The sequence below is a fragment of the Leptonychotes weddellii genome, chromosome 4 (assembly GCF_054177405.1).
Source record: "Leptonychotes weddellii isolate Sample4059 chromosome 4, ASM5417740v2, whole genome shotgun sequence".
Taxonomy (NCBI): Eukaryota; Metazoa; Chordata; class Mammalia; order Carnivora; family Phocidae; genus Leptonychotes; species Leptonychotes weddellii.
The window spans coordinates 19872844-19891348 of NC_138372.1; the positions used below are offsets into that span (position 1 = coordinate 19872844).

Genomic DNA, 18505 nt, shown 5'->3' on the forward strand with positions numbered 1-18505 from the left:
AAAGTATTTTCCAAAGTAGTTCTACTATTTTACATTCCTTCCACCAGTGTATGAGAATCCAGCTGCTCCTCATCCTTAGCAACTCTTGTTTTTTATTTATTTCTTTTTTTTTTTAAGATTTTATTTATTTATTTGAGAGAGAGAATGAGATAGAGCATGAGAGGGGGGAGGGTCAGAGGGAGAAGCTGACTCCCTGCTGAGCAGGGAGCCCACTGCGGGACTCGATCCAGGGACTCCAGGATCATGACCTGAGCCGAAGGCAGACGCTTAACCAACTGAGCCACCCAGGTGCCCGCAACTCTTGTCTTTTAAAGTGTACCTTTTCAGCCAGCCCAGTGAGTCTGTAGTGGCATCTCACTGTGGTTTTAATTTGCATTTCCCTAATGACTAATGATGTTGAGCATCTTTCCATATGCTTATTTGCCATCTATATATCTTCTTTGAAATCTTCTGCTCCCCACTATATAAAAAGTGGGTTGTTGTTTTCTTATTAAGTTTGGAGAGTTCTTCATATATTCTAGATATAAGACCTTGATCGGATACATGGTTCGCAAATACTTTCTCCCAGTTTGTGGCTTGTTTTTACATTCTCTTCAGTGTCTTTCAAAGAACAAAAATGGTTAAAAAATTTTTTTAAAGATTTTATTTATTTGAGAGACAGAGAGTGAGCAAGTGAGAGAGAGAGAGAGAGCATAAGAGCAGGGAGGGGCAGAGGGAGAGGGAGGAACAGGCTCCCCACTGAGCAGGGAGCCCAATGCGGGACTCGATCCTAGGACCCTCAGGATCAGGACCTAAGCCGAAGGCAGATGCTTAACTGACTGAGCCACCCAGGCACCCCAAAAATGTTTAATTTTTTCTGAAGTGCAATTTATCAATGTTTTCCTCTTAAGAATCATGCTTTTGAGATATCTGAGAAATCTTTGTCCAACTCATATTCTTCTAGAAGTCTTGTAGTTTTGGATCTCATATTTAAACCTAGGATTCATTTTGAATTAATTTTTTGCATGGGATGCAAGGATAGGAATTGAAGTAATTTTTGTGCCAGCACTGTTTGTTGAAAAGACCATGAAATTATCTTTGTACCTTTGTCAGAAATGGGCTGTACATATACGGGTGGGTATATTTCTGGACTCTCTTTTCTGTTCTGTTTATCTTTATGTCAACACCATACTGATTAGGGTTACTTTAGCTTTCTAATACGTCTTCAATCAGATTGTTAGTCCTCCAACTCTGTGTCTTTTCCTTAGTTGCTTTGGTTATTCTAGTGTACTTTGTATTTCCATAAGAATTTTAAAATCAGCTTGCCAATTAAAAAAAGCCTTCTGGGGGGGGTAGTTTGATTGGAATTGCATGTATTGATATCTTAATAATACTTGACACTTCTGACCCATGACTATGGTATTTTTATTTATTTAACTCTACTTTTTTTTTTTTTTAAAGATTTTATTTATTTATTTGAGAGAGAGAGAATGAGAGACAGAGAGCATGAGAGGGAGGAGCATCAGAGGGAGAAGCAGACTCCCTGCCGAGCAGGGAGCCCGATGCGGGACTCGATCCTGGGACTCCAGGATCATGACCTGAGCCGAAGGCAGTCGCTTAACCAACTGAGCCACCCAGGCGCCCTTAACTCTACTTTCTTAAGCATTATTTTATACTTTGCAGTGTACAAGTCTTACACAATCTTTTGTCAGATTTATCTGTAAATATTTAAAGATGTCTGAAGCTACTGTTAATTGCTATTGTAAATGTTAATCTGTTGTATTTTTAGGTTCCAATTTCAGACTGTTCATTGCTGGTGTCCAACAAATTCTTCTAAGAAGACTATGACTCATGAAACAACACTCAAAGATGAGCAACTAGCTCTGCAGTGAAAGAAAAATAAATCTACTACCAAAGATTCCCATTCTTAACTAATTTCTATCCTTGATGCTCTCTGGCTGATACTCAGAGGGCCACAGTTCTTCATTAAGATTGCTATCCTGGGGGCGCCTGGGTGGCTCATTTGTTAAGCGTCTGCCTTCGGCTTGGTCATGGTCCCAGGGTCCTAGGATCGAGCCCCGCATTGGGCTCCCTGCTTAGCGGGGAGCCTGCTTCTTCCTCTCCCACCCTCCCTGCTTGTGTACCCTCTCTTGCTGTGTCTCTCTCTGTCAAAAATAAATAAATAAAATCTTAAAAAAAAAAAAAAGATTGCTATCCTGGCCAACAGTAAAGACAGGTGTCTGAGGCAGCAAAGGAGAATATGTCTTAATTAATGGACATCCTAAGTTAATTATTTTGTTAAGAATATGCCAAGAGTTCCACTTCCTTTTCCTCACTCTACCAAAAGAAACATCTGAGTGGTTCAAACACCCATCTACATACCTGGACTCTATGTAGATGACATGTGTAGGAAGCTGGCCTGTATTCAGCTTCTCTATGCTTTTGTTTTCAGCTGACTTGAAAAATATACTAACACTTTAGGGCGCCTGGGTGGCTCAGTCGCGGGAAGCCTGCTTCTCCCTCTCCTACTGTCCCTGCTTGTGTTCCCTCTCTCGCTGTGTTTCTCTCTGTCAAATAAATAAATAAAATCTTTAAAAAAAAAAAAAGGAAAGAAAAATATACTAACACTTTGAAAGAAGGCAGTTACTTGGGACATGTGAAATAGATACAATGGAAAATATGAGTGTGATCTTTAATTGGGTTGGCACCTCGTAGTTGAGCAACTGGATAAATGACAGAGGAGTCTTGCTGTCCTGGGAAGCGGGTGAATTCTCTAGAAACTTAAAAAAAATTTTTTTTAAAGTAAACTCTATGCCCAATGTGGGGCTTGAACTCACCACTCCCAGATCAAGAGTCACATGCTCCACTGACTCAGCCAGCCTCTTTAGAAACTTTTTAAAAGCACTATTTAGGGGCACCTGGGTGGCTCAGTTGGTTAAGCATCTGCCTTTAGCTCAGGTCATGATCTTGGGTTCCTGGGATGGAGCTCTGAGTCAGGCTCTCGGCTCAGCGGGGAGTCCGATTGTTCCTCTATCTCTGCCCCTATCCCCCGCTCATGCTCTGTCTCTCTCTCAAATAAATAAATAAATAAAATCTTTAAAAAAATCAAATCAAATAAAAGCCATATTTATGTCTATCTTGTGGGGTAAAGCTGTGAAATATGTCTATTGCATGGTTTAAAGCTCCAAGAGTCATTTGGTTCCTTAATTTCCAAATTCCTAGAGGATACCCAACTGTGTAGAATGTGTATTTTTAAAAATTATGTGGTTTCTAAAAATTAAAAAAGAAAAAAGATAAAAGTGAATGCTCCACCACAAAGTAAGTCTCTAACACACCTAATGGCAAAATCAAATCAAATCAGTCTTTTCTAAGCCAAGGCTTACCGGATCAGTGTGTTCCCAATCTGGTGCCGTATTTCATTCCATTCCTCTTTGCTTTTCCGAGGCCAAGAATTCATGTTCAACTCTGGTTCACTGAGTCTGTGGTTCAACTTCATTGCCAGTGTGTCCTTCCTCTTCACTTTGTTGGCCAGAGCACCTTTGTGTAAGGGAAAGAAAAAAAAGTAGACGCTAAGGCTCAACCTCACCCGGAACTAGGCAGGAGTCTGAACAAACAGTATCGCATCTCCCAGCTAACGGAGAGGTGGGGGTAAAGCAGAAGATGTCTAAAAATCTAATTAAGTCAGATGGACTCAGCTGGCCCAAAGATATCGTCTCCCTTCTATATTCCTCTACATTTCTTCTAAGTAAGAGTTGCTAGAGGAGAGGGAATCTAAACATGGGACAGCCCTCTGAATGACAACATAAAGGCATTTGCACTAATACATTTCGTAAGATTCCTACTTTTTTTTTTTTTTAAATAGGCTCTATGCCCAATGTGGGGCTTGAACTCATGACCCTGAGATCAAGAGTCACATGCTTTACCAACTGAACCAGACAGGAGCCCCAAGATTCCTATTCTTTTTTTTTTTTTTTAAGATTTTATTTATTTATTTGAGAGACAGAGAGGGAGAGGAGAGCACAAGCAGGGGGAGCAGCAGAGGGAGAAGCAGACTCCCCGCTGAGCACGGAGCCCTACATGGGGCTTGATCCCAAGACCCTGGGATCATGACCTGAGCCGAAGGCAGACGCTTAACCAACTGAGCCACCCAGGCGCCCCAAGATTCCTATTCTTAAAGCTGCCTTCCCACTTGGAGGAATCAGGATTCCATTATCTGCAGATCTATGTACATAAACATGGTTTTTTTTCTTTGCCCCATGGACACAGTAAGTTCATGAGACTAAAGGAGAGCATCCCTATATCTTTTTAACACAGCCCCAATATCAACTTTCTTCTACTCCAAATTCTTTAATACCATCAAGGTGAATAATTCTTTGATCACAAAGAGATAAAAATCTGCATGACTCTGGGTGCCTGGGTGGCTCAGTTGGTTAAGTGTCCAACTCTTGATTTCGGTTCAGGTCATGATCTCAGGGTTGTGGGATTGAGCCCCGCATCAGGCTCTGCACTCAGAAAAAGTCTGCTTGAGATTCTCTCCCTCTCCCTGCATGCTCTCTCTAAAATAAATAAATCTTAAAAAGAAAACAAAACCCTGCATGACTCAATCTACTTGGCTTGCTCTCACCAGCTCGTCAGAACAATGGGAATAACAGGGACAAGGCTCTATCACAATGGCTTCCAATATCAGTTAGCCAGATGACTCGATGGGAGAGGGTGACTGTTCCCATTTATCTTACACTTGTTAACACCAGGAAGTCGCTTTATCGATAAAATAATTTTCTCCTTTGCTTTTCCCTTTCTTACTATGATGGCTCTCATCTTCATCCTCTTCATCTCGGTATTGAATGGGACCTTCTGAATCAGAGTCACTCTCCTTCTCTTCCTCTTCCTCCTGCAGACACTGTGGTAGTTCAGGAACAACTGAGGTAGATGCCGCATCTTCAATGAATGCAGATGGGTGGCTTTGTTCCTCTTCTTCTTCATCGTCTGGACTAACAAATTAACATAATTATATTTTCCTTTCAGAAACATAACGGGTAACTCATTTGCAAGGCAAAGTACTGAATAACTATGGAAAATTCCACGAGTGAAATAATTTATCCCTTCCCTTAACTTTAAGCATCTTGCTAAGAAACTTTTTAGCAGCTATTAATCTAAAAGGCTCTGGACTCAAATCCTAGCTCTACAACTTACTCACTAGCTTATAAGTTATTTAACTTTTCTGTAAATGTGAATGATACCTACCTGCTAGGCTTGTTGTGAGAATAAAATAGATAAATTCTAGAATGTACTAGTGTTTCGCACACAGGCCCCTGATGATCTACATGTGAGATGCAAGTTTGTTTTGGGCTGATTAAATGAGAAGACCACACAGCATCTAACACTGTGCCTGGCTTATGGAAGATATGTAATAAAGATATTTAGCCCACTTATTTCCCTTGGTTTAACAACGGGGTAGGACAAAATGATAATCTAATCCAAGAAGCAAAGAGAGATGACATTCTTCCCCCCTTTCCACTCTGGAGGTATAAAACTGTGACTTAAGTCCATCTGGAACTCCTAAACTGTCTCTTTCCAGGATGTAAAAAAAATTAATACCGGCAAGTACAAAGATCATGGCCAAGCAACTAAGCAGTATGTGGCAACAACTCTCTAACAATTCTCCAACTTGCAAATCTCTGGCAAATCTCCAACTTGCCAAAAAGTGTTAACCTTCAGTCACAATTTGTTAGAATTTTAAAAAGGCAAGGTGTTCGGGACAGATGAGGGTGAGAACAAGCTGGCCAGTTCCAGTTTATGAGGCTGGAACACTGACTTTCAGAGCTCCCTTCTTTTTCTCTAGACTGCTCTCTGTCCCTCTCTACCGTGTTTACGTGCCAGGCACCATGCTTTCAGATTTGTCTAATTTCATCCTCACGAGCCTATGAGGTAGGTATCATCCCTGTTTATGGATCCGACAACTCAAGTGCAGGAAGGTTAAGTAACATACACTACTGCAAGCTAGGAAGTAAGAGGTAGAGCTGGGATTTGAACCCAGAGTTATCTTACTCCAAGGTTAATGCTCTTAAGCACCATGTTACACTGACTCCCTTGTATCATATACAAAAAATAGAGTAGTTTTAATTATCAAGTACAAAGGCTTGTGACTGCTATGGAAACTGTGTTATAAAAATCAGGAGGGTAAATAAAGTCCAACTTCTAGAACATGTCTTTATTTGTTGTGTATTCTTACTTTAAATTTAATCACATTTTCTTTTTATCAATAATTTTTTCCAAGAAAGGCTACCTAGAATACAGAAGAGGAAACAAAAGGCAAGCTTTAAAGGCACTCACACTTTCAGCATTTCAATAGTGACGGGAAGTGACCTGGTCCGACCCAGGGTGCTGCTGTCCTCAGAAAAGTTGTCACTGTACTCAAAAAGCAAGGAATGAGCTCTGTGAGAGCCCTCCAAGGGAGGAGTCACGGGAAGTGGGCTGGTCAGGGCCTGCTGGATTCGGATATGCAGTGGGAGTGGAGGCAGCCTACAGGGCACATGCGGCTCCCCAAAGCTGTGGTCCAACATCCTCTTGGGTACTTCCTTTTTCTGATCTTCCTGCTGGGATACCTCCTGGCACAGGTTTAAGGAAGGTGGGAACTCATTTTCTGGCACAACTTGAAAAGTCTTAGCAAGGAATGGAGGGGACCGTGGGGGTTCGGGAGGTATATGAGTAGGCAGTGGCGGGGATGGAGAGGGAGGTGGGATCATCAACAGTGGTTCAGAGCCCACAGAGCATGTGTTCCTTTCTCTCTGATCACTCGGTGCTTTTGTGGTGGTGGCAGCTGCAGACTCCGAGGCGGGTACCAAGGTTGATGGAATGCCTCTCTTAGGTGGTAAGGGGGGGGATGGTTTTGATAATGTACCGCTGTTTATTGTTTGGGACAGTTCGGCTGGAAAAGAGAGAACAACAACTCAGTTTAAGATGGCTTCACAAATGCTCGCCCAGGGCCTAGATTAGAACTGAGCTTACTCTCAGCTTTCAGGCAAATTATACCATTTCATGGCTTTGCCACAACCTAGGTATCTCCTGTTAAAACAAAATTTATATTTAAGTATCTAGAAGGCCTAATAAATGTACAGACATATAGGAAGACCACTACCTTAATACCCTGATGAGAAATTTCTTACTTCTTTGCTCTAATACATGACTTTTTTTTTTTTAAAGATTTTTAAAATTTATTTGAGAGAGAGAGTGAGAGAGAGAGAGAGCACAAGAGGGGGGAGCGGGAGAGGGAGAAGCAGACTTCCCGCCGAGCAGGGAGCCCGATGCGGGACTCGATCCCGGGACTCCAGGATCATGACCTGAGCCGAAGGCAGTCGCTTAACCAACTGAGCCACCCAGGTGCCCTAATACATGACTTTTTATGACTTGAGGTGGATAAAGTTAATATGATGAGATAAAAAATGTGGATAATAAGTTCTTTTGTCTAACAGAATTCCATTAAAAATTTTAACCATGCAGGTAGCAGTAAAAAAACCCAAATACTATCAGGCATTGTTACCATAACTTGATAAATAATGACATCTAGCTATCCCAGCTCTGCATTATAAAATTATCAATAATGACATCCTGAATTTTTATAGCAAATGCAAAGGCCTTTGAGGAAATCAAAGTGCTTTGCTATCCTTGATTTTGGATTCTCCTTATAGAGGAGGTTATCTTTACCAATTTACAGAAGGAAAAACTGAGGCCACAGAAGTCAGATAACCTGCCCAAGATCATACTACATACAGGCAAGGGCTGGGCTAGTCCCAGGTCTCATTGTTAGACTCCATCCTCTAGATCCCACTGTCTTTGTGATTTTTATGAGTGTCCATACTTCTTATCCTTAATACCCAAACCCCCATCACCACTCCCCACTACACTACGGGGTCCTTGGTGACAGAGCAACCTGTCTCCATCAGTATATCCATAGAGGTGGGCACAGTGCTTGGCACATGGTGGATCCCCAACACATACTTATTAGATGAGAGGCCCCCACCCTATATCACGCCAGTATATATCCCTATGTGATCCCCCCAAGCCCAAAATGACTCAGGTTTTGATTCAGCAAAGTTGCTCTGGAGGGCTCCAAATGGCCTTTAAGAAGTAGATCACCACATCATGCAGGGGCTAATCTTGCAAAATAATTAAATAGTAGGTCTCTTGATCACCAACCTCTATCTCTCTACTCAAAGCCCTAATTTTGGTTACACCACTTGTCTTCAAATGGCTCCCATATATATATATATATTTTAAAGATTTTACTTATTTATTTGACAGAGACAGCGAGAGAGAGGGAACACAAGCAGGGGGAGCAGGAGAGGAAGAAGCAGGCCTCCTGCTGAGCAGGGAACCCGATGCGGGGCTCAATCCCAGGACCCTGGGATCATGACCTGAGCCGAAGGCAGACGCTTAACAACTGAGCCACCCAGGCGCCGCATGGCTCCCATATGTTTTATCTAGAGAGCAACACCTCAAGGTCCCCTGAAATAAAAATTTATTTACCCTAAGTCCCATTCCACTGGTAGTATTCAAAGTAAAAGCTAGCTAATTTGATAATGTTTTAATGTCATTAATCATAATTAATTTTTTTCAGTTTTAACTACATCTACATTTTATTAGGCATAGTTACTTATTCATAGGCCAAATTATGAAAACAATTTAAATATGTAAGATAATCATAATTTAGTAACTGTAAATGAATTAACTCTATATTACTTTAAAAATCATTTAGTTTTTTATATATTATAAATGTCCAAATACACTTTAAAAAAAACATAATTCCAGTATAATTAACATACAGTATTATACATCTTAGGTAAATTTTTAAAAGACTTTCTAGAAAAACATCGCATACACATACAAAAAAAGATTAAAAAATATTAATTTTAACCTCAGTGAGATTTTTTGGGTAGACTGGACTTTTGCTGCTTCTCTAAAAATAGCCTTTAGATAGTCCATTTACAACAAAACCTACACCCGACAAGACCAAATTTGAGTATTTTATTGTTTGAATTGATAAGGTAAATTATCTTTGGTAATTTAAGGAAAACATATACCTCAAGATGTTAAAGAAATGAACTCTGTTACATCTACTCTCACAATGGCACTTGGTTGTAGTTCTGTCGCCAAGATGCTGGAACGTTCATTGGAGGGGTTACAAATTCTCTTCACCTGTTCAGCTATTTATGGTAGTCCCTCCTTTGTCCTAATACTCCTAATTAGTCCTTAGTCTTAATACTGTTACGCCCATTAGTAGACACAGCAATGTCTACAGCGGTGGTTTCTAAATATATGGATCTCATGGACCAATACAATTAAAATGAAATTCTCAACCAACCTCACGTTGTCAATTTTTAATATTGACAAATAAGACTTGATATCAAGTAAACCATTTGTGAAGATAATTCTTTCATGAAAGAAATGGATTTTTATCATCAAAGAATTAGGAAGGTCATAATTTCAGAATAAAGAATAGTCCTTTAAATCAAATCTAGTTAACCTTAATAAAAACTCTGTGAACCATCCTATTTTTCTCCTTCTGCTGAGGACCACTCAAGACTGATGTTGAGGGGTGCCTGGGTGGCTCAGTCATTAAGCATCTGCCTTCGGCTCAGGTCATGATGCATCGGGCTCCCTGCTCTGCGGGGAGCCTGCTTCTCCCTCTCCCACTCCCCCTGCTTGTGTTCCCTCTCTCGCTGTGTCTCTCTCTGTCAAATAAATAAATAAAATCTTTAAAAAAAAAAAAAAAAGACTGATGTTGATCCTTCAGTTACAAGGCCTATTGCTCTGGGCTATTCACCTTAGGGCAGAGAACAGTACACATATTAATATTTTTTATATTATCTTATCCTGAAAAGGGTAGACTATTACTGGTTTAGAGCAATGGTTCTCAATGTGTGGTCCCCATATATGCAGCATCAGTATCATCTGGGAACTTTTTAGAAATGCAAATTCTCAGGCCCACCCTAGACTTACTGATTCAGAAACTCTCAGGGCAGGGCCCAGCAATCTGTGTTTCAACAAGCCCTCCAGGTGATCGTGACAAGAACCTGTCTAGAGAGCAGTTTGAGAATACAGGTATACAGGACAGAGGTCTGGGCTCAAGAGTTAAAAAGCCCAGGTTTGGTTTCTATCACTAATTAACTGCAACCTTGAGTGAGTCACAACTTTGTCGTGTTATAATTGCTGTAACTATATAATAGATAAAATCGCTTTCCTACTTCACAAGGAGGTTCTGAAAGCAAGTATATGAAAGCTGCTTGAGTTCCTCAGAGATAAGTCACAGCACTGTCCATTTGGGGTGGTAATAACCGTAATAACCTCCATCCTTTTTTTAATCAAACTACTCCAACCTGCCATACTCACAATATATTCTAAGCCTGTTTTTCAGGGTTCTTGTCACCCAACACAAGGTGGGGGTATTAGCTGTTTAATGAGCATACTTTATTCCTCCCTTCAATCATGAACAAGAACTTCAAGCTGTACTAAGCCCAGTACCATTTTTCCTGAAAAACTACCTTCCTTCCTCTCCTCCCTTTCTCGAAAATTCCTCTAAGAAGGTATACATGTATGTAAAGAAAAGCTGACCTAATTAGGACTTCAGGTAAATATAAAAAAATTCACTAAACTGATAAAAATGTACTGGTTATCTTCCCGGTTTTCTTTCTTCTACCACTTATTTTATTCTTAAGTCTCCCAAGAGAAAACATGACTTTATCAGGACACTTTGAATAATATCTTTTGCAGTTTGCAGGAAGGTATTGTGCCAGACACTGAATCACAAGTTACACTGGCATCTATCCAATCACCTTTTTATCTGTTGGGTTCATGCTGAAGGTAGGCATTGGCGGTTTAAAGTAGGTTAAAATAACCCCCTTTCTCCATGCAGGTCAGAACTGCTATGGTCTTCACATGTCCAGTCCCCCAACTATAAACAGTATTTCAGAAACACTGTTTTAGAAAAATAGATATTAATGCCCCCCTCCAAACTGGAACTTAATTTTATTGCTATCTGATCCTAGTCCATTTTCATTCACAACTATCTGCCTCATTTTCAAGACTTTTCTCTATATTGAGGGCATTCAGAGAGACAGGACATGGAGAACTCTCACAGACCAAATCAATATACCCATTATCCAAAAAAACAACCATCCAAAATCAAACCCAACCAAACCCAAAGCAATGGAAACCTAAAGAAGTACTTACCAATGACAGGGTTGCTATTTCTGTGAGCTGGTTTAGGGGGAGGGACAGGCGGCTGCTTGGCAAGGACCGAGGGAGTGAGGCTTGGGGCAGCGGTAGTGTTCGCACTGGCCGGAGCGGCGGGCAGAGTCCTGGGTGCTGGGGACGGGGGGACGGAGGAATCAACAGTCTTTGCTGGGTTCACGGCAGCAGGGGCGGCAGCGGGTGCTGCGGTGGGGGCAGCAGCGGGGGCCGAGGAGATGGGCCATGCCGTGCTGCCAGAGGAAGCGGCAGCCTTTGCTTGCCCTTCATTTGCTTCGTGAGAAGAGGACAAGGGTCTTTTAGGGGGAAGCAAAGGCTGTCTGGGTGCGTTCTCAGGAACGGACTCTGCTTCAGAATTAGGCTGGCTTCCAGTTGAGCCTGCGTATTAACAGATGTGATTTAAAAGGGAAGAAAGAGTCACAAGATAGACTGAAAAAGCTAACACATCTACAGGCTTATGGTCAACTTCATCCCTTATTTAACTTTCACTTCAGTTAACTTACAGGCAGTTTCCCAACCTCAACATACTTAAGGTATATGACACTTTCTCATTCCCAATCTCAAACTAAGAGAGGCTTGTATAGTAGTGATTCTTCACACCAGAGCCAGGCAACCGGAGGAGACACAGAATCCCATGGGTGGAGGAGGAGGAACGTGTAGCTTGAAAAACTCCTACAGGTGTCTGATGCTTAACATCTTCTTCTGTCTTTGAGAATCACAATTTAGGTCTTTTGTGAATGTAAGAATGAGAAGGGGAAAATTCCACTTCAAGCTGCAACTAGTTAAGGAATTGCTAGAGGAGAACAGAATTCCCCCTGGCTCTAGATAAACTCTGAGTTAAATGAAAATGACTGATCCATGGCTCTTACACTCATAAACCCAGGGGTTCTTACCTAGTCGCTTCTTTGGGTCCTCTTCTGGAACAGGATTCCTAAGACTTGCTATTCTTCCTGACTCTTCTTCTGCTTGCTTGGGACTAGAAGATCTGGTACTCCCTATGGGAGTGGTATGGCCATTTTTTAACATGGCATGGCTCAACTTCCCTGGTTCCTCACCACCTGCAAGGTCAAAGAGGAGAGAGCAAACTGATGGACTGGTGTGGTCAGAGAGGAAAGCTGGTAATTTGTAACCTTTCTTATCCCTTTCTCCCCCATTCTGTTTGAGCTGCTGATTTAGATCTAGGTTATTTGGATCTTTATAGTAGTAATAGAAATAAGTAATTTCTTTTGCCAATAAACATCTGATTGCCCATTATATGCCAGGTGTCTTGCTACATAAATAAGACCGACTTAATATAATATACCTAAGTAACAAATGCTAACTATTCAGAGCTGTAACAAATGGAGTGTTGGGGTAGGAATGAAGAAGAAACAGTTCTCTTGGGCTGGGAATGAGGTTGGGAAAGCTTCACAGAGAGTGGTAGCTAAACTGGGTCTTAAAGGAGTAGGAGCCAATCGTACTGCTGACAAGATGAGGAAAGACAGGGAAGAGCAGCATGGATGAAGGGATGAAATCAGTTGGCATGTCTGGGAACTGGCATCTAGTTTGTCTGGCAGGGAAACAGATGCATATAAGAAATAGTCATGGACAGGACTGGAAAGGCCAGCCAGAGCCCAGCTATGAAGGACACCGAATGCCACGTAAAAGAGCCTGGGCCAAATCCTGTAGGCAACGGGAAGCCAAAGAATTAAAGGAGGAGAGAGATCTGATCTGATCTGTCTTTTCAAAGGTTAAATGTGAGAGCTGAGAGGAGGGTGGGTCAGGCAGGGCCTGGTACAGGAAAGCTACTAATAAGCTCCTGATGGAATAAAGGTGAGACACAGCAGAGGGTGCCAGGCATTAGGAATGCGGAGCAAGGGGAAGAACTGGTGGACTGATCAGAGCTCCATGTGACAGAAAGACACATGCCTACAAACTAAACTGCAGAAATGATCCCTAGGCTGGAGGCTTTGGGAGGACCACTCATCACTGTGGAGACTGCAGGTAAGCTTCCTGCACGGAACAGTTAGATAAACGTTCCCTGCTGAGCTTCCCTGGACTCCTTTGGAGAAGAGAACTGAGAAAACTGGGGTTAGAGACTTAAACTCCGTCTCACCTCCTAGTGTCATGGGGACTGGAAATGGTTGCTCTCTACACAGTTTCCGCTTTGGCTTTCCACAGTGAGATCCTCTGGGTAGTATCATTTTAGTGACTCTTGAGTTAGTCCCTCAAGTTCTCAGAGACATGTCTCCCTCACCCCAACCTCCTACTAGATTAGACAGGATCATTCTCCATGCAGTGTCAATGAGAGGTGGAGCTTGGCCTGAAAGTACTAAAGAGTCTATGGCAAATGAGCACTAAATGAAAATACATTTCTCAAGCTATAGTATTCTGATAACTATTTTAAAATAGGGAAGGTAGCAAGATGACAACTATGCAAATGTAGTAAGTTATCGCTTATGTTTATATAGCCCATCCTTAACAAAAACAGGACCTTTTAGAATATAAACCAAGGAATCACTTCAAAGCCAAATAAGACTACTACTTTTGAGGGGCGCCTGGGTGGCTCAGTCGTTAAGCGTCTGCCTTTGGCTCAGGTCATGATCCCAGGGTCCTGGGATTGAGTCCCACATCGGGCTCCCTGCTCGGCGGGAAGCCTGCTTCTCCCTCTCCCACTCCCCCTGCTTGTGTTCCCTCTCTCGCTGTCTCTCTCTCTCTCTGTTGAAAAATAAATAAAATCTTTAAAAAAAAAAAAAAAGACTACTACTTTTGAAAACCATACAGTGAAAGGTTAAGACACATTATTAACTGGTTTCTACTCAGCATGCACTAGGAAAATATTGCAGAAGTGATCAGTTATCAGGGCTCCTGGGTGGCTCAGTTGGTTAAGCATCGGACTCTGATTTTGGCTCAGGTCATGATCTCAGGGTTGTGAGACTGAGCCCCTCATGGGGCTCACACTCAGCGCGGAGTCTGTTTGTCCCTCTCCCTCCCCCTTTGCCCCTCCCCCTGCTTGCCTGCTTGCACACACTCTCTCTAACATAAACTAATAAAGATTATTTTTTTAAGATTTCATTTATTTATTTGACAGAGAGAGGCACAGTGAGAGAGGGAACACAAGCAGGGGAGTGGGAGAGGGAGAACAGGCTTCCCACTGAGCATGGAGCCTGATGTGGGACTCGATCCCAGGACCTGGAATTGTGACCTGAGCCAAAGGCAGACGTTTAATGACTGAGCCACCCAGGTGCCCCCAAATAAAATCTTAAAAAGAAAAAGTGATCAGTTATTTCTCAAGCTATTTATTCAGGATTGTCTACTTTCAAGTAAACTTTCTTTTTCAAAATTTTTATTTATTTGTTTTTAAAAGATTGTATTTATTTATTTGAGAGACAGAGAGTGAGGGAGAGAGCGCAAGATGGAGGAGGGTCAGGGGGAGAAGCAGACTCCCCACTGATTGGGGAGCCTGATGTGGGACTCAATCCTGGGACTCCGTGATCATGACCTGAGCCGAAGGCAGTCGCTTAACTGACTAAGCCACTGAGGCGCCCCTCTTTTTAAAAATTTTTTAAGATTTGTTTTAAATTCAAGTATAATAAAATACAGTGTTAGTTTCATGTGTACAATATAATGATTCAGCAATTCTATACATTTCTCAGTGCTCATCATGGTAAGTGTGCTCTTAACCCCTTCACCTATTTGACCCCCCACCCCCACTTTCCATGTGGCAACTGCCAGTTCTCTATATTTCAGAGTCCGTTTTTTTCTGCGTCTTTTTTCTTTGTTCACTTGTTTTCTTTCTTAAATTCCACATATGACTGAAATCATATGGTATGTCTTTTTTTTTTTTTTTAAAGATTTTTATTTATTTATTCATGAGAGACAGAGAGAGAGGCAGAGGGAGAAGCAGTCTCCCAAGGAGCAGAGAGCCCGATGCGGACCTCGATCCCAGGACCCTGGGATCATGACCTGAGCCGAAGGCAGACGCTTAACCATCTGAACCACCCAGGCGCCCTGGTATGTCTTTTTCTAACTTATTTCATTTAGGATTATATCCTCTAGATTCATCCCTGTTGTTGCAAATGGCAAGACTTAATTTTTTTTTTTTATGGCTGAGTAACATTCCATAATATGTATGTGTATAAACACACACACACACTGTCTTTATCCATTCATCTATGGATGGACACTTGGGTTGCTTCCATATCCTGGCTATTGTAAATAATGCTGTAATTAATTTTTTGAGGAATGTTCATATTGTTTTCCACAGTGGTTGTATCAGCTTGCATTCCCACCAACAGTGTATGAGGGTTCTTTTTCCTCCACATCCTCACCAACACCCTGTTATTTCTTGTGTTTTTTATTCTAACCATTCTGACAGGTGTGAGGTGTGCATTTTCCTGATGATGAGTGCTGCTTAACATCTTTTCATGTATCTGCTGGCCATCTGTTTGTCTTCTTTGGAAAAATGTCTATTCATGTCTTTTGCTCTCCCCCTTTTTAAAAAGATTTTATTTATTTATTTGAGAGAGAGAGAATGAGGAGGGGGAGAGGGAGAGGGATAAGCTCAGCAGGGAGTCTGACATAGGGTTCAATCCCAGGACCCTGAGAATATGACTTGAGCTGAAGGCAGGCACTTAACCAACTGAGCCACTCAGGTGCCCCCTTCTGCCCAATTTTTTAACTGGGTTATTTGTTTTTTTGGTGTTGAGTTGTATAAGTTCTTTATATATTTTGGATACAAACCCTTTACTGAATATATCATTTGCAAATATCTTCTCCCACTTGGTAAGTTATCTTTTTGTTTTATTGTTTTCTTTGCTGTGCAAAAGTTTTTTATTTTGGTGTAGTCCCAATAGTTTAATTTTACTTTTGTTTCCCTTGCCAAAGGAGGCATACTTAGAAAAATGTTTCTATGGCTGATGCTAAAGAGCTTACTGCCTATGTTTCCTTCTAGGAATTTTATTTATTATTATTTTTTAAAGATTTTATTTATTTATTTGAGAGAAAGAGAGAGTGAGAGAGAGAGCCCAAGAGAGGGTAGGGTCAGAGGGAGAAGCAGACTCCCCGCCGAGCAGGGAGCCCGATGCGGGACTCGATCCTGGGACTCTGGGATCAGAGAAGGCAGTCGCTTAACCAACTGAGCCACCCAGGCGCCCCTCCTTCTAGGAATTTTATGACAGGTCTTACATTTAGGTCTTTAATCCATTTTGAGTTTATTTTTGTGTGTGGCATAAGGAAGTGGTCCAGTTTCATTCTTGTCAATGGAGCTGTCCAGCTTTCCCAGCACGATTTGTTGAAGAAACCATTTTTCCCTCATTGTATATCCTTGCCTCCTTTGCCATAGATTAATTGACCATATAATCGTGGGTTTACTTCTGGGCTCTCTATTCTGTTCCACTGATCCATGTGTCTATTAAAATTTCTTATATTTAATGCAAAGGTTTTCTACAATGTTAACAGAGTGGAGTATAAGCAGTATCCAGCTTTAACACCTATGAATGTCCATGCCCATCTTAGAAAACATATTAAATATTTTATAATATATTCAAGTTAGAACCCTATATATTTAAGCCAAAAGCTGTGTCTGAGTATGAAAAAAACTTCAAAGTTCAAATGTTGCTTTTGGCCTAAACTGGAGATACAGAAGCCAGGCTCCAAGGTCTATCTCAGAGTTTTTTCCTAGAGTAAAGCTTTCAGTCAGTTCTCTGGTTGGCAGAGTAGTATCTTGCCAAATGGCTACAACTCATTTATCAATTGGGCCTTTGGGCTTGTAGGCTAAAAACAACTTGGATCAAGAGCCAATAGGAAGCATAGGGCGAAAGAAACTGAATGAAGGTGAAAAACAACAAACAAGTAATGTACGGGGTTTGTGAGTGAGTGAGCAAGAAAGGTGAGGCAGAAGAGGGCATGGGGTAAGAAATGGATATTATTATAAAAAAAAAAAAGCAAGGTTTGAAGATGCTACAACAGAGGTGTTACAATTATAGTTAACCACCTAAAATACCTAGAAGATTTTATGTCCAAATGTAAAATTCAAAGTCTCATAAAAAACTGGTTATCCATGCTCATAGCTAACCATGTAGAAAATTCAGAAAAACAGAAAAAAAAAAAGCCCCCTGTATTCCCATCCTAACAACCAATGCTAATTAATATTTTAGTAATTTTTCTTCATGTTTGTTTCTTTGTTAAATGTTTATATAGTTGAGAGGTGCCTGGGTAGCTCAGTTAGTAAGCGTCTGACTCTTGATTTCAGCTCAGGTCATGATCTCAAGGTTGTGAGATCGAGCCTCACGACAGGGTATGCACTGGGCCTGGAGCCTACTTAAGATTCTCCCTCTGCTCCACCACCCTTAAAAATTTTTAGGTAGTTGAGATTTAAAAATCTTCAATCTAGGGGCGCCTGGGTCATGATCTTGGCTCAGGTCGTGATCTTGGGGTTGTCAGATCAAACCCCACATCAGGCTCTGCTTGGGATTCTCTCTCTTCCTCTCCCTCTGCTCCTCCCCCTACTTGTGTTCTCGCTCTCTAAAATAAATCAATCTTTTTCTTTTTCAAGATTTTATTTACTTATTTGACAGAGAGAGAGTGAGAGAGTGTGAGCACAAGCAATGGGAGTGGGAGACAGAGAAGCAGGCTCCCCACTGAGCAGGGAGCCCGATGTGGGGCTTGATCTCAGGACCCTGGGATCATGACCTGAGCTGAAGGCAGATGTTTAACTGACTGTGCCACCCAGGTACCCCCAAAATAAATAAATCTTTAAAAAAAAATCTTCAGTCTATACAATTTTATTAAATTTTGTGAATAAGCAATATATTAATATGGTTCAAAACCTAAAAAGTGTAATATTCCATTGGTTTGGTTCTTTTCTCCCATTGGCCAAAGGACAGGATACAGTTTTAAAATGTGGTTTTCAGATTTGTCTCATGCAAAGGAACTCTAATGAAGAGAAATGAAATACAGCCAACGTACTGTAGTCTTAACTCTTTCGATAAGCTGCTTCATAAAAATCACACATTGGAGAAAAGTCCTGACATTATTAAATGAACGTTGAAACACCAAAACATGATCTTTATGACAAACAGAAGATTAGGGAAGCAATCTGGGCATGGAGACAACTTTGGTCAAAAACTCAAACCGGGCAACCCTCTCAGGTCCCCCTCCCTCTTCGGGGGCTTTGTACTATCACTTTACTATTGCTTAATAAACTTTGCTTTGTTGCCCACCAAAAAAACCCCAAAACCAAAAAACAAACAAAAAAATCCCCAAAACTCAAACAAATAGGGACACCTGGGTGGCTCAG

The 18505-nt window shown here is 41.4% G+C and overlaps 1 protein-coding gene across 1 annotated transcript; it reads right to left on the minus strand.

Moving 5' to 3' along the window:
- Positions 1–2177: 2177 nt before the first annotated feature.
- Positions 2178–12474, minus strand: PHACTR4 (phosphatase and actin regulator 4; the record flags this gene model as incomplete). Its single annotated transcript, XM_081816838.1, has 5 exons — positions 2178–3516; positions 4783–4970; positions 6313–6907; positions 11209–11604; positions 12120–12474. Coding segments are annotated over 5 exons (1692 nt in total), but the record flags the coding sequence as incomplete, so codon positions are not given.
- Positions 12475–18505: the final 6031 nt, after the last annotated feature.